General features: G+C 47.8%; 1 protein-coding gene and 1 pseudogene across 1 annotated transcript in view; both read right to left on the reverse strand.

Moving 5' to 3' along the window:
* LOC131193414 (zinc finger protein 721-like) overlaps nt 1-15,009 on the reverse strand; it is a 60,465-nt pseudogene extending 45,456 nt beyond the window's left edge.
* The window catches only part of LOC131193426 (zinc finger protein 345-like), a 212,123-nt gene that overhangs the window by 68,775 nt on the left and 127,895 nt on the right, over nt 1-15,453 (reverse strand). The window contains exon 4 of the mRNA XM_058173562.1: nt 4,982-5,108. Within this exon, the coding sequence (XP_058029545.1) occupies nt 4,982-5,108 (127 nt within the window). The remainder of the gene's footprint in view (nt 1-4,981; nt 5,109-15,453) is intronic.

A 15,453-nucleotide genomic window follows, 5' to 3' on the forward strand; every position in this document is an offset into this window, starting at 1 on the left:
GCGCCTTTCTGGACCGGGATGCCCTATGCACGGTCACCTCACGCACTCGTGACGCCTCGCCTGGATTACTGCAACTCTACATGGGGCTCCCTTGAAGGGCATCCGAGGCTGCAGTTAGTCCAGAATGCGCTGCGCTGGTGATAGATGGAGCCCCGTGGCTCCCGTGATAACACCCATCCTGCGAGGCTGCACTGGCTACCTCAGTGGCTTTCGGTGCGCTTCAAGGTTTTGGTGACCACCTTTAAAGCGCCCATGGCATTGGGCCGGGTTACTTACGGGACCGCCTACTGCTACCGAATATCTCTCACCGACCCGCGCGCCTCACAGAGAGGGTCTCTCAGGTGCCGCCGGCGCAGGCAATGTCGTCTGGCGACACCCAGGGGAAGGGCCTTCTCTGTGGGGGCCCCCACCCTCTGGAATGAACTACCTCCCGGACTTCGTCAGCTCTCGGACCTCCGAACCTTCCGCCGCGGGCTTAAAACGTATTTATTTAATTGTGCAGGGCTGAGCTAGATTTTAAATTATTGGTTTTAAATTGGGTTTTATTTGATATTTTAATTCTAAATTTACGGGCTTTTTAGAATCAGTTTTTTAATTGTTTTATATTGTATTTATATGTCTTTTAAATGCCTGTACACCGCCCTGAGTCCTTCGGGAGATAGGGCGGTATATAAATTTGAATAAATAAATAAATAAATAAATAAAAAGGGGAATGGGGAATTAAGGGATCAATGGGGGAGAAGGGATTATGGGGTATGATTTTTGTAGTATTTTAGCGTATGTTTGTTAGATGTTATACGCTGTATAACATCTCTGGGAAGTCTCGGGGGGGAGGGGTGAAGGGGGAGCGGGAGAGGGAGGGTGAAGGGGAAAAATTATTTTTTTAAAACTTGTTTGTTGTAAAACTTTTTCAATAAAAAAAAACAAAAACAAACTGAACACATGGAGGTGGAGGTTGTACAGTAAGCAAAAGCTTTATTCAGCAGAAAAAGGGGCGCACAAAGATCTCGCTCAAAACCTGTTTATCCCACCAACGTTTTACAAAGCATTTCCCACCTTTTACAAGTCAGAGTCAGAAGATATTTCTTCATCTCCCTTTATTTTATTTTATTGTCATTGCACATTGTACAATGAAATTAAATCCCGTCTTCAGAGTACATTATAACAATAAAAACAAACACACAAACATACATCCTTTATATTCTATATAACTGAAACTGAAAACCCGATATTGCACTATACCAGTGATGGCGAACCTTTTTGCCATTGTGTGCCAAACATGGGGGGAGGGCAGGGGGGTCGTGCATGTGCCCACACCCTTAATTCTATGTGCCCCGCCACACGCATTGGACACCCCTTACACTCCCCCCCTTTTGACCCGATGGGCCCGGTAGGTCCGTTTTTTGCTGTCAACAGGCTTCAGAGCCTTTCTAGGAGCCTTGGGAGGCGAAAACGGCCTTCTCCCCCCCCACACACACCCTGGAGGCCCTCTGTAGCCTGGAAATGGCCCATTTGCCAACTTCCTGTGGGACCGGAAGTTGGCAAATGGGCTGTTTTTGGAGAGCCTCCAGGGGGTGAGGAAGGCCATTTGCCTGCCCCCAGCCGCCTAGAAAGGCTCTGGAGCATGAGAGCAAAAAATGGGCCTTCCTCACCCACACCAGGCCCTCCGGAGGTAGGAAACAGCCTGTTTCCCCATTGCAGGTAGGCGCAGAAGGGCGGAAAATCAGCTGGGAGCTGAGCTCATGTGCCCACCAATATGGCTATGCATGCCACCTGTGGCATACGTATCATAGGTTTGCCATCACGGCACTATACCATAGAATTCAATATGGTTATTGCCCTGGGATAGAAGCTGTTTTTCAGCCTATTTCTCCTCTTTTTTTTATTATCCTGTACCGTCTGCCAGATGGTAATAGTTCAAACAAAGGGTGCCCAGGATGAGATGGATCTTTAAGAATGTTTTGAACTTCCTTAAGGCAGCAGGAGCTATAAAGCTCTTCCAAAGAGGGGAGAGGCCAATCTTTACAGTAATTCCTGCCTCTTTTACACTAACATTTTAACCATAGTGTACATAATACAAAGCTCAGCAAAGCTATCCTAACATGTACACAGAGTAACCGCAACACTTTCATAAATGTCACTTCAGCAGTACTATAGCATAGCTTTCCATCATACTTCTTATTTTTCTAAAAGCATTCTTTTTAGAGGTGTATAGGTGCAAATCTTTCCTATTTGTGCCTTTTGTCTTGTCCCTTAGTACATTTGGGGTTATGATTTACAAGCAGAAGGATTTACGCTTTTATTCTAAGTTTAACCTGTTAATTGAATCTCCAAGGATCCTTCGATTTAGACCAGGGATGGTGAACCTTGGACCTTTTATGATTTGTAGGCTTCAACTTCCAGAATTCCTGAACCGGCATATCTGAGATGTGTAAGCTAAGCCTTTAGCTACTTGTACAAGTTAGGGCATTAACAGAAAACAAACACAATCAATATCGTATCTCAGACTAGAAATCAGTTAAAGCCAACCAATTTTAGATGGTGCAGACACAACGCCAACCGTCCAGTGTTTATTCTTGATAAAAAACATGAACCTTGTATTGGTTCAATATTTCATTCTTTTGCGTCTCTTTCTCCCAGTGAAGTGCTCACTGAAGATCCTGCTTCTCTTTGTTCTAGTGTGACTTAAATATATAATGCAGCTCTTATTTTTAATGGGTCAAAAAGCTTCTGTTGCTTTGGAAGCCCCTCCCATATGCCATGTATTTCTACAGATTCTCCTGGGACACTTCTGTGGGGATGAAGCAAATTTTGAGACTCAACATGAGCCAATTAGCGTCGTCTTTTCCTGCTATGCGTCTTCTTATGGCGATTAAAGTCACTCCCAGTTCTGAATTTCTTTTTACTCCACACACTCATATGGCTTCTCCCGTGTGGATTCTTTTATGGCGCGTAAGAGTCCCACCGTGTCGGAAACTCTTTCCACACACGATGCATTTAAATGGCTTCTCTCCTGTGTGGAGCCTATTGTGGGAGGTAAGCTGGCCACTCACACTAAAACATTTTCCACACTCCAGGCATTTATAGGGTTTCTTCTCTGAGTGAAGCCTTCTATGGTTTTTGAGTGAATCACTTCGACTAAAGGTTTTTCCGCACTCATGACATGTATATGGTTTCTCCCCAGTGTGGATCCTCTTGTGGTTCCAAAGGTAACTACTTCTTCTGAAACTCATGCCACACTCCCTGCACTTATAGGGTTTCTCCCCTGTGTGAATTCTTTTATGGATCCTCAGTTCTCCAAAATCCCTGAAGCATTTCCCACACTCCTGGCACTGATATGGTTTCTCCCCAGTGTGGGTTCTGCTATGTATGATATAGCTTTTTTTTTCATTGAAGCTCTTTCCACATGTGCAGCATTCATATGGTTTCTCCCCAGTGTGGAGCCTTTTGTGACGAGAGAGATACCCCAAATCAGTGAAGCATTTGTCACATTCGATGCACTTGTAAGGCTTTTCACCCGTGTGGGTCCTTTTATGGAGAGTAAAACTACTTGGGTGACTGAAGCACTTTCCACACTGCAGGCATTGAAAGGGCTTCTCCCCTGTGTGGATTCTGTGATGGGCATTAAGGCTTGTTGAGAAACGGAAGCTCTTTCCACACTCCATGCATTGAAAGGGTTTTTCCCCTGTGTGGATCCTCTCGTGTTCCTTAAGATAACCTTTTTGGCTGAAGCTCTTTTCACAGTGCAGGCATTTATATGGTTTCTCCCCTTTATGCATCCTATTATGTAACGTTAGAGCACCACGTCTAGTGAAGCTTTTTCCACACTCCAAGCATTCATAGGGTTTCTCCCCTGTGTGAATCTTCTTATGGCAAGTAAGTTCACTGGAGGTTTTGAAGCATTTTCCACACTCTGTGCATTTACACGGCTTCTCTCCGGTGTGGATCTTATTATGTACATTGAAACTGCCTTTTTGGGTGAAGCTCTTTCCACATACCGTGCAATGATACGGCTTTTCCCCTGTATGGATCCTATTATGGGAAGTGAGATCACTTGCATAGCGGAAGCTCTTCCCACATTCCAGGAATTTACATGAATTATTCCCAGTGGGGCTTTTTTTCCGGGAATTCGGTTCCCTGCTCCCAGAAAACCTCATTCTACCCTCCCTGCGTTGATGCAACCTCTCCTCTCTGTGGAGGCTTTGATGGGAAGTACGGGAGGCGCTGCTTCCGAAGCTGTTTCCCCTATTAATGCATTGATGCTGCTTCCTCTCTTCGTGGACCTTCTTATGTGAATTAAAGTGACTTTTCTGCCTGAAGGTCCTTCCACAATCCAGACATTTGTGTGGATCCTCTGCTTTGTGAATCTTTTCATGCAATGCAAGGGAACGGCTTGTACTGAAGCTTTCTGCACAATCCGTACATTTGTATATTTCCCCTCTTCTTCTTCTTTCATGTAAAGGAGGAGGAAGGGTCCTTCTTGAGTGTTGCCTGCTTTCATCTTGTTTCTCTCCAGCAGGGCTTTTACAACAGTCACATAATCCCGATCCATCTCGGAGTGTTTTCCCACACCTTGAACACACTTCTTTTTCTTGGCAATCATCCGTGTCCAATAAGACATTGGTATCTGCAGAAGGTAAACTAGTGCAGTTCTCCAGCTCAACCCTTAATTGGTTTTCCTCCAAACTTTGCTTTCCATACATTTTTTCTTCAACTTCCTTTTTCCCTTTTGGGAAATGTGCTGCTGCCTCTTGGCCAGAATCCTCCATCTCCCATCCGTCACCTGCTTGCAACAGAAAGAATAGAAAAGTTAACACAAACTTAGGTGCAAAGGGGATGAAGTACCATTGCTGTATTTGAACAGTATCAATATTCTTCCCAACTCCCCTCTGTTCAAAAGATGATGCTATCCTTTTTATTAAGCTGATATAAGATTTGACCTTTGGCTACTAAATTTCAATATCTCAACAGAATCCCTCACCTAAGGAGGCCAAGTTCCTCTTGGTTTCCTGCATGACCTCCTGGTACAGGGCTTTTTGCTCAGAATCCAGCAGGGCCCACTCCTCCACGGAGAAAAACACAGCTACATCCTCAAGCGATATCAATTCCTGATATAGGGAGAAGAAAAAAATACAACATATCCCATGAATATTCCTAACAATGAACACTTCAATGAATTACATGCGAGTCATTTTCTTAATGAACAAACTGTAGAATTTCCAAGTAGGGCAAACAAGCATGTAGGATATTGAATTTAGTAGCTGGAACAGTAAAGTGTACAATAGGGCGCAACACAATTGTAATTGAGTAGTCAGAGTGTGCTGACTCATGCATGATGCAATCTACGCTCTGATTGGTTGCGGTAAGTATAAAGGGGGCGTTTCCCTTCTTTCCCTCCTTTTTTCCTTCTGTGTGTTCTGCATGATGTTTTCGATTTACCTCATGATGTTCCTGACTATCTTATGTTCTTCCTTTTGTGGATGATGACAAAGACTGCTGTAAATTTGTAGGTTACATATATTTATATTTGTATAAAATCAACAAGTCTGTGTCAGTGTGTCCGACTTCATCTTGACAGCTGCTGTGCAATTTCATGACCGACCATCTTCTCTGGAGAACCTTTCCAAAAACATAAAGTGCCTCTGGCTAGAGATACATCTAGTTAATGTTTCATTGGTTTGGCCGATTCCACAGGAGCAGCAACCCCATATTCCTTTGCTGACCATGATGGGCTAGACCGGGTGTCGGCAACCTGTGGCTCCAGAGTCACATGTGGCTCTTTAGTCCCTCTGCTGTGGCTCCCTGTTGGCTGAACCCACCACTGACTGGTCCCGCCCTTCGCCTTCCCCTCCCAGTCACTCCTCGCCTGAGAAGGTAATAGTAATACCATTACTAAATTTGTAGATGATACAAGAAGTTGTGGGACTCATCTCCATGGGGGATGAGTCTGCCTATTGACATGAGGTGGACCGGTTGCTTTCATGGTGTGGAGACAATAACTTGGTCCTCAGCACCAATAAGATCAAACAGCTTATAGTGGACTACAGAAGGAGTAAATCAGACATCCAGCCCTTGCTTATGAATGGAGGCAGAGTGGAGCAAGTGACCATTTTTAAGTTCTGGGTGTTATAAAAGAGGACCTGACCTGGGGCACTCGCATTGCAGCCCTGGTCAAAAGGGCCCAGCAGAGATTATGCTACTTGAGACTTCTCAGGAAACAACAACTGAATGAGAAACTGGTGGTGACCGTCTACCGCTGCACCATAGAGAGTATTTTAACTTACTGCACCTATGTATGGTTTGCCAATTGCACAACGGCAGATAGGATAGCACTCCAGAGGGTCAACATCATTGCCCTGAGGATCATTGGTTGCCCTCTCCCCTCTTTGGAAGAGCTTTATAGCTTCCGCCGCTTTATGGAAGTTCAAAACATTCATAAAGATCCATCTTATTGTGGGGACCCTTTTTTTGAACTATTACCATCTGGAAGACGGTACAGGATAATAAAAACAAGGACAAGTAGGCTGAAAAACAGCTTCTATCATATATAGCAGTATATCATATATCATATATAGCAGTAACTATATATACTATAGTTGAACTATATAGTCAACTATATATGAATTCTATTGTATAGGGAAATATTAATGCGATATAAGGGGTTTTCAATTCAATTGTCTGGAATGTGAAGGATGTATGTCTGTGTTTTATTTTTATAGTTCTAATGTACACCGAAGATGGCATTAAAGTTCGTTGTACGAGGTGCAATGACAATAAAGTAAACTAAACTAAAGTAAGGGTGACGGCAGTGGATAGAGACTCGCTCCATATTCCAGAGTGGGAGGGAAGCTCCCCTGTACTTGCCTCTTCTTCCGGCCCTTGTTGGTGCTTGTGCACCTCGATCACTCAGGAAGATGCACAACTTGCTCTCTGCCCCGAGATACTGGCCTGGCAGCGGTTGATGCCACTTCTCTTGCCGCCTCCATGGCCTGCTCACTGCTCTTGCAGCACCTTGCGCAACACACTTAAATTTAGTGCCCTTCACAATCAACGTCCCCTCCTCCTCCTAGAGCCCATTACGACACAGAACATTGGTGCAGCCAGGCCGGGCCAGTGTCTCAGGGCATTGAGTCACATGTGCGAATCCCCAAAATGCAATGCATGCGTATCCCCTGCTCATGCATCCCTGCACATGTGCCCGACCCCCCGCAGATGTGCTCACCTCCCCATGCATGCCCCCTGCCCCTGTGTATGTGTGGCAGATACCCAAAGATAGCTGGACAGTAGGAGGCACGTGCCCATGAATGGCGGAGCTGAGCTGGGGCGACGGCTGGCGTGCCCACAGAGAGGGCTCTGCATGCACTCGTGCCATAGGCTCGCCACCACTGGTATAGGGTCTCCTGCTTGAAACAGGGTTGGACTAGAAGATCTCCAAATTCCCTTCAAACTGTGTTATTCTGTTATTGGGAGATTTGCACATCTGGGGAGGTGAGGAGAGAATCTTTCTACCTGCATTGGAAGCTCAACCGCCGTTAATCCTCCATTACAAAGAACTGAGGTTCCAGGAGATGAAGACGAGGCCATGAGAGCGTCTAGGAGTGGAGAAAAAAACAGCATTAGCTATCAAACATCCTAACGATATTCTTGAGTGTACAATGAAAAGGCTGATTTTAGCTTATTTCTAGGCTAACTCGAAATGTCAAGGACTCAAATTTGGACAAAAGCTTGGAAAGAGCTAGAAGGATTTCTTTAATGCTTTTATATTTAAGTGATATCAACAGGAAATTCAGCTGTTTGACTGACAGTAGATACAGTAAGGAAGGTACCTAAGCTAAACTAAGTAAGCTAAACCAGCTACAGGTACCGGAACAGACTTGTAAGTGGATCACAAGCTTCCCAAACAGGAAGCAGCAGGTGAAGCTAAGCAAGATCACATCAAATACCTGTACAATTAGCACGGGGACCCCCCAAGGCTGTGTGCTCTCCCCACTTCTCTTCTCTCTGTATACCAATGACTGCATCTCCAATGATCCATCTGTTAAGCTACTGAAGTTCGCAGATGACACAACAGTGATCGGTCTCATTCGAGACAATGACGAATCCGCATATAGACGAGAGGTCAAACGACTAGCCTTGTGGTGCAACTAAAACAATCTGGAACTGAACACGCTCAAAACCGTAGAAATGGTGGTAGACTTTAGGAGAAACCCTTCCATACTTCCACCTCTCACAATACTAGACAACATAGTATCAACAGTAGAAACCTTCAAATTTCTAGGTTCTATCATATCGCAAGATCTCAAATGGACAGCTAACATCAAAAACATCATTAAAAAAGGACAGCAAAGAATGTTCTTTCTGCGCCAATTCAGGAAGCTCAAACTGCCCAAGGAGCTGCTGATTCAGTTCGACAGAGGAATTATTGAGTCTGTCATTTGCATCTCTATAACTGTCTGGTTCGGTTCTGCAACCCAACAAGAAAAACACAGACTTCAGAGGATAATTAGAACTGCAGAAAAAATAATTGCTACCAACCTGCTTTCCACTGAGGACCTGTATACTGCACGAGTCAAAAAGAAGGCTGTGAAAATATTTACAGACCCCTCGCATCCTGGACATAAACTGTTTCAACTCCTATCCTCAAAACGACGCTATAGAGCACTGCACACCAGAACAAATAGACACAAGAACAGTTTTTTCCCGAAGGCCATCACTCTGCTAAACAAATAATTCCATCAACACTGTCAAAGTATTTACTGAATCTGCACTACTATTAATCTTCTCATAGTTCCCATCACCAATCTCTTTCCAGTTATGACTGTATGACACTAACTTGTTGCTGGCAATCCTTATGATTTATATTGATATACTGACCATCAATTGTGTTGTAAATGTTGTACCTTGATGAACGTATCTTTTCTTTTATGTACACTGAGAGCATATGCACCAAGACAAATTCCTTGTGTGTCCAATCACACTTGGCCAATAAAAATTCTATTCTATTCTATTCTATTCTACCAAAGTATTCGTGGCGAATTCCTGTCGCAATAAGGATTTTTAGCAAGCCTGTTGTGGTTTCTGTAATGTATCTTTAAAAGTTTTGGCGGGAAAATAGCACGTTGCTGATTGGTTGAAGCCACCGGCTGAACTGTATATAAAGAGAGGTTTTTCCCAGCCCGTGTTGCTGAGTTCACCATATAGTAAAGAGCTGTTGTCACTATCCTGGTCTCCTGCCTCGTTATTGCCCGAATCTAACACTGGCGACGAAGGTGGGATCTCGAGGCTAAGAGCGCCAGGAAAAGAGCTGAACTCACCAGGAAGACGCGAACCCAGCAAACCAGGGGCGGAAAGCAGCGATGTCCGGCTACACACCGCCAGCGCCATTCGACCCAGCCAAGGAAAAATGGGGGTCATACATGGCTCGCTTCGAGTGTTTCCTCGAGGCGAACGAACTTCAAGGGGTTTCAGACAACAGGAAACGAGCCTATTTCCTGAGCCACTGCGGTCCAGAAGTTTTCGATACCGCAGAATCCCTGGCTGAGCCAACACCCGTACAGTCGGTACCGTGGCAAACCCTGCAGACTTTACTAAAAGCCCATTTTGCACCAATGCCATCCAAGTATGTGCAACGGTTCGAATTCGGGGAGCGCAGACAGCAAGAAGGCGAGTCCATCAGCGCATACATGGCCGCCCTGAGGAAAGCCTCAAAACATTGCGAGTACAGAGACTTGGACGAGGCATTGCTGGAGCAACTTATCCGCGGGGTCAGGGACATCCGTTTGCGGAGGCGGCTGCTGGCGAAAAGCAACCTAACGCTGACAAACGCCTTGGACGAAGCCAGGGCTCACGAGATGTCCAACCAAGCAGCGGAAACCCTACAGAAGCAGATCACACCAACGGCTGGTGCGAAATCAACCCCAGTCCACAATGAAGAGGTCCAGGCCGAATCGGACGGTGAGGAGGAGGAAGGAGTCTTCCACACCGGGAGGCCGGAGAAAGACGACCGGGGTGACTGCGCGAGTTGCGGAGGGCATCACCAACGACAACAATGCAGATTCAAAGATGCAACGTGTCGGAGATGCGAAAAGAAGGGGCACCTAGCACAGGTCTGCCGAGCTCCCCAACCTTCCCGCCAAAAATTCAAACCGACCAATCAGAGCGCGGGAACGGCGAAGCGGGCCGCGAGTGGTCAGTTTAAAAAAGGCGCGAAGTTAAATCAGACTGTCGTGAGAGTGGGCCACGCATCAACTCGCCTAGAGAAAAAAATCTTTACAAAGGCGAAGATTGAAGGGGTGCCGTGCCGATTGGAGGTGGACACCGGCTCATCGATCACGATCATGTCCTGGGACACCCTCGTGAGAGCCTTACCCGCCATCGCAAAACGCAAACTGCAACCACAGAGATTGAGAGTACAAGACTACCAGGGGAATCGCATCCCCGTCCGAGGGGTAACGTCCGTCCACGTCGAGTATGGACAATACAGGAAAACTCTGCCCATCACCATCGTCGATGGGACCCTGCCAAGCTTGTTGGGACTGGACTGGTTCCGAGCATTGGGCATGGGAGTGACTGGAATCTTCAGGAACGACATCGACCTCAAGGACGCACTCGTGAAAGAATTTGGGGACGTTTTCAGAGACTGCTTGGGCAAGTACACGGGGACCCCTATATCGTTTAACTTAGACCCCCAAATTGCCCCTATCCGCCTAAAGGCTAGGAGGGTCCCGTTCGCCCTAAAGCCCAGGATTGACCGGGAACTGGACAAACTAGTAAACCAGGGAATTCTAGTGCCAGTTGACCATGCTAAGTGGGAGACCCCCATAGTCACCCCAGTCAAACCGGACGGGTCGGTCCGGATTTGCGCTGACTACAAGGCAACGCTTAACAAAGCATTGCAAAAGAGTGCTTACCCCGTCCCAGTGGTACAGCACTTACTGCACTCAATGGGGCAAGGGCAAGTTTTTGCCAAGCTAGACTTGGCCCAAGCCTATCAACAGCTACCCGTAGATAGCAGCACAGCCGAAGCACAGACAATTGTGACTCACAGAGGGGCTTTTAAGTGTACCCGATTACAGTTTGGGGTTAGCGTGGCTCCAGGGCTATTTCAGAACCTGATGGAGCGGCTATTGCAGGGCCTACCAGGGGTGGTACCATACTTTGACGATGTACTGGTATCCGCTGAAAACCTAGAGGAATTAGGGGTGAGGCTGCGAAAAGTTTTGGGCATTTTCCGATCTGCCGGTCTCACGGTTAAACTAAGCAAATGCCAGATCGGGGTTGAGTCTGTGGAATTCCTGGGCTACCGGATAGACAGGGAAGGGATTCACCCCACGGAGAGCAAGGTACGGGCCATCAGGAAGGCCCCGGTTCCAAAGAACAAAACGGAGTTACAGGCATTCTTAGGTCTGGTCAAATTCTACGCAGTATTCTTAAGGAATAAAGCAACAATAGCCGAGCCGCTGCATAAATTATTAGCTAAGACGGCTGCATAGTCGTGGGGAAAGGCGGAAGCTAGGGCATTCGAAGGGGTAAAGAATCTCCTAACGAGTGATAGCCTCCTCATCCAATACAATGGCACGCTACCATTAGTGTTAAGCTGCGACGCATCTCCCTATGGGGTGGGGGCTGTGCTCAGCCACCGTTTACCAAATGGCACAGAAGCCCCTATTGCATACTACTCCCGAACCATGTCATCAACTGAAAGGAACTATAGCCAGCTTGATAAGGAAGCCTTGGCTATAGTCTCAGGGGTAAAAAAGTTCCATGAGTATGTATTTGGTCGTGACTTTGAAATCATCACGGACCATAGACCGTTGCTAGGTTTGTTGGCATCGCCCAACACCGTCACTTCGCCAGACTGACCCGATGGACTATTTTCCTGGCAGCGTTCTCAAATTACACCGCCAGGAAAGGAATTAGGGCATGCAGGCGCCCTGAGCAGATGCCGCTACCAGAGACTATCGACCCCTCCGGATACCAGTTCTAATTGACTCTTTGGACTCTGGCCCAGTCACATCCAAAGAGGTGGCTCGGGCCTTAAGGACATTACAATAAGAACTGTGATTGGTTGGGTACAAAGAGGTTGGCCGCTGCTTTAAGAGTTTGTAAAAAGTGGGAACTTTCGCAAGGGGTGCCTGCTGGGATCTGGTGATCCCAGAAATTAAGGAAAAGGTGGATCTCCTTCACGAAGGCCACCCAGGGATCGTGAGGATGAAGGGTCTAGCAAGCTATGTGTGGTTAATGGACTCGGAAATTGCTGAAAGGGTAGGGAAATGCCAGGCCTGTCAGGAGTCCAGACCGCTACCCCCACGCCCCAATTCTGGAGAGACCCCAGGGCCCTGGTCTAGGATCCATATCGATTTTGCCGGCCCTTCCACGGAAACCTTTCTGGTAGTAGTCGATGCCTACTCAAATGGCTGGAAATCATTCTCATGAGATCCATGACAGCCGAGGCCGTAATCTCAGTCCTCACCTTTGTAACCCACGGGTTGCCCGACGTTAGTCTCCGATGTGCGCAATTCACGGCAACCCAATTTGAGGGTACTTGGCAGAGGAGGGCATCCGACATGTCCTCTCGCCTTTCCACCCTCGACGACGGCCTTGCAGCGTTTCGTTAGGCGCAAAGGCGTTGTCCAGAATCAGGCCAGGCGATTGGCAAACAAAAATTGATACATTTTTTAGTCCAACACAGAACCCCTGTGTCACAACTGGCGCAGCCCGGCCGAGCTATTAATGGGTCGGAAGCTTAGGTGTTCACTAGACCGTTTAAACCCAAACTACACTCCAGACGGTTACAAAGGGACACAGTAAAACAAGAGGGATGGCAACAGCGACCTAGTGTGGGCACACAACTACAGCGAGGCCCAACCTGGGTAGCAGGACAATCTTAGAAATAACAGGACCAAAGTCATATATAATAGAGTTGGAAGATGGCGGGTATGGGCGCCACATAGACCAGATAAAGCATAACAGACAATACAGAATCAGGAAACAGCCTGACTATTCATTGCTAGAATCAGCTAAGCAAACCGGGCTAGCAGGACTTATCTGAATTCCAGGAGGTCCAGCGGCGCCAACGGTCACTTCTGAAGACAGCGGACAACTCTGCAATTCCAGGGCCGGATGGCCTAGAGGAGGAGCCGAGAGGAACAAACAGTCCCTCCGGCCAGCTCGACTCACCCCCAGAGAATGAATTGCGCAGGTCTGAAAGAGTCAGGAGACGCCCAGTCTACTTGCGTGATTACATTGAGAAATAAGATGTAAAAATTATGTAAATATGGGTAAAGTGTTTTCTGGGAGGGAAGGAGTGTAATGTATCTTTAAAAGTTTTGGCGGGAAAATAGCACGTTGCTGATTGGTTGAAGCCACCGGCTGAACTGTATATAAAGAGAGGTTTTTCCCAGCCCGTGTTGCTGGGTTCACCATATAGTAAAGAGCTGTTGTCACTATCCTGGTCTCCTGCCTCGTTATTGCCCGAATCTAACAGTTTCTCTCTCACCCTTTCCCAGATATGAGACATAGGTCTTTATTTCAGTCACTTCAAGAATATTGATCATCGGAATCCTGACTAAGGTGCTCCCTCACTGGAGGCTTTTAAGAAGAGACTGGACAGCTACCTCTCTCAAACAGTATATAGACTCCTCCTCCTCAAGCAGGGGGTAAGACTAGAAGACCTCCAAGGTCCCTTCCAACTCTATGTATGTTCTTCTATCTTTCGGTAATGTTCACCTTCCCTTATCAGAGAGAAATTCTTTTCACAGCTGGGACTTGCCTGCTGGAAAAGCCTACAACCGAACTGGGGAACTAGGGGCCCTGTTAGGAATGGTGGACTTGAACTCCCAGAATTCCTGAGCCAACTGACTCAGGGTGTGGAGTTAATCCACCAGTCCACTTAGTTACCGCCTGCAGCAACGTTTCTCAATCTGGGAAGCTGTAAGATATGTGGACTTCAACCCACGTGGGAAATTCTGGGAGGTGAAATCCACATATCACAAAGTTGCCAAGGTTGAGAACCAACGGCCCATAGGAAAAGGGCGATACCTTTTTAAATGCACCCATGACTTTAAAAAGCAGTTCAATTGAAGAATGAAAAGGAATCGAGGGATGAAAGCAACGAGGGCAAAGAGATTCAAAGGCTTCAGAAGGAGCCTTTACCCGATGCTCTCTCCGGAGGCGGCTCCTCTTGAGAAACTCCCCGAAACAACAGATCACGGGAGGGATCGCCCCCTTTTCTCCCCCCCGCCGCTTTCGCGGCCATTGAACTCCAAGCCTTCTGGATCTGAAACAGCCGCAGAGAAAAGAAAGTGACGGGAAACGATCAGGAAGGGCCAGCAAAGAATAATACTAATAATCTCCCCAAGGAGAAAGTGGGGACTGCAGGAGGGATTTTAGCAGCCCCCAAAGAAGCTGCATTGAAGGGTCTCCTCTCCGAGCATTTCCCCAGGTGGGAAAAAGGAAGGAAGGAAGGAAGGGAGGGAGGGAGGGAGCTTCTTACTTGACGCCCGCAGGGAATGGCGGCTCTGTTCCTCGGTCCAAGAGATGCGCGCAGCCCCGCCGGCTAAGTTTCCTTCCTTCCAGGCCTCGCACATGGATCCCCCTCCCCGGAACGACCCCTGCCAGGAAGTGCTTGTAGCTCCTCCCCTCTCCGTCCAGCTCCTCCCATTCTCTAAAGGGTCTCCAAGCCTTTCCCCCCCCCCCACTCCGGCTGGGATGCTCAGCTGGGCAGCGAGTCCGTTGCTTCTTTGCCCCAGGCAGTCAGAGAAAGTGGGGAGAGAGGGAGGGGAGGAGGGGAGGGAAGGGAAGCGGAGCAGCAAAGGTAGGAAGGAATCGCCCTTGAGCAGAATAAGGGTTGGGGGGACCTTATTGTCTCCAAGGGTCCTGCAAACTCTGTTATTCTGTTCAAGGGCGATTCCCTTCTGACTTTGCTGCTCCGCATCCCCTTCCCTCCCCTCCTCCCGTCCCCGGGCTTCGGGACAGGAAGACCCCCAGAGAATGGGAGGAGCTGGACGGAGAGGGTCGTTCCGGGGAGGGGGATCCATGTGCGAGGCCTGGAAGGAAGGAAACTTAGCCGGCGGGGCTGCGCGCATCTCTTGAGGAAAGCCATTATGCGGGCGTCAAGAAGCTCCTCCTCCTTCCTTCCTTCCTTCCCACCTGGGAAATGCTCGGACAGGAGACCTTCAAGGCAGCTTCTTGGGCGCCAGATCGCTCCTGCAGCCCCCCTTCCTCGGGAGATTGTTCTGCCGGCCTTCCTGATCGTTTCCGTCACTTCTTTTCTGCTGCTGTTTCAGAGCCAGAAGGTTTGGGGTTCAATGGATGCTCAGGCGGCCGGAGGGACCGGGGCGATCCCCAGGAGCCGTTGTTTGGGGGCGTTGCCCAGGAGGAGCCACCTCAGGAGGGAGCATCAGGTAAAGGCTCCTGCTGATGCCCTTGAATCCTGAGGATTGACTTTGCCCG

The sequence above is a fragment of the Ahaetulla prasina genome, chromosome 2 (genome assembly GCF_028640845.1).
Source record: "Ahaetulla prasina isolate Xishuangbanna chromosome 2, ASM2864084v1, whole genome shotgun sequence".
In the NCBI taxonomy this organism is placed as follows: Eukaryota; Metazoa; Chordata; class Lepidosauria; order Squamata; family Colubridae; genus Ahaetulla; species Ahaetulla prasina.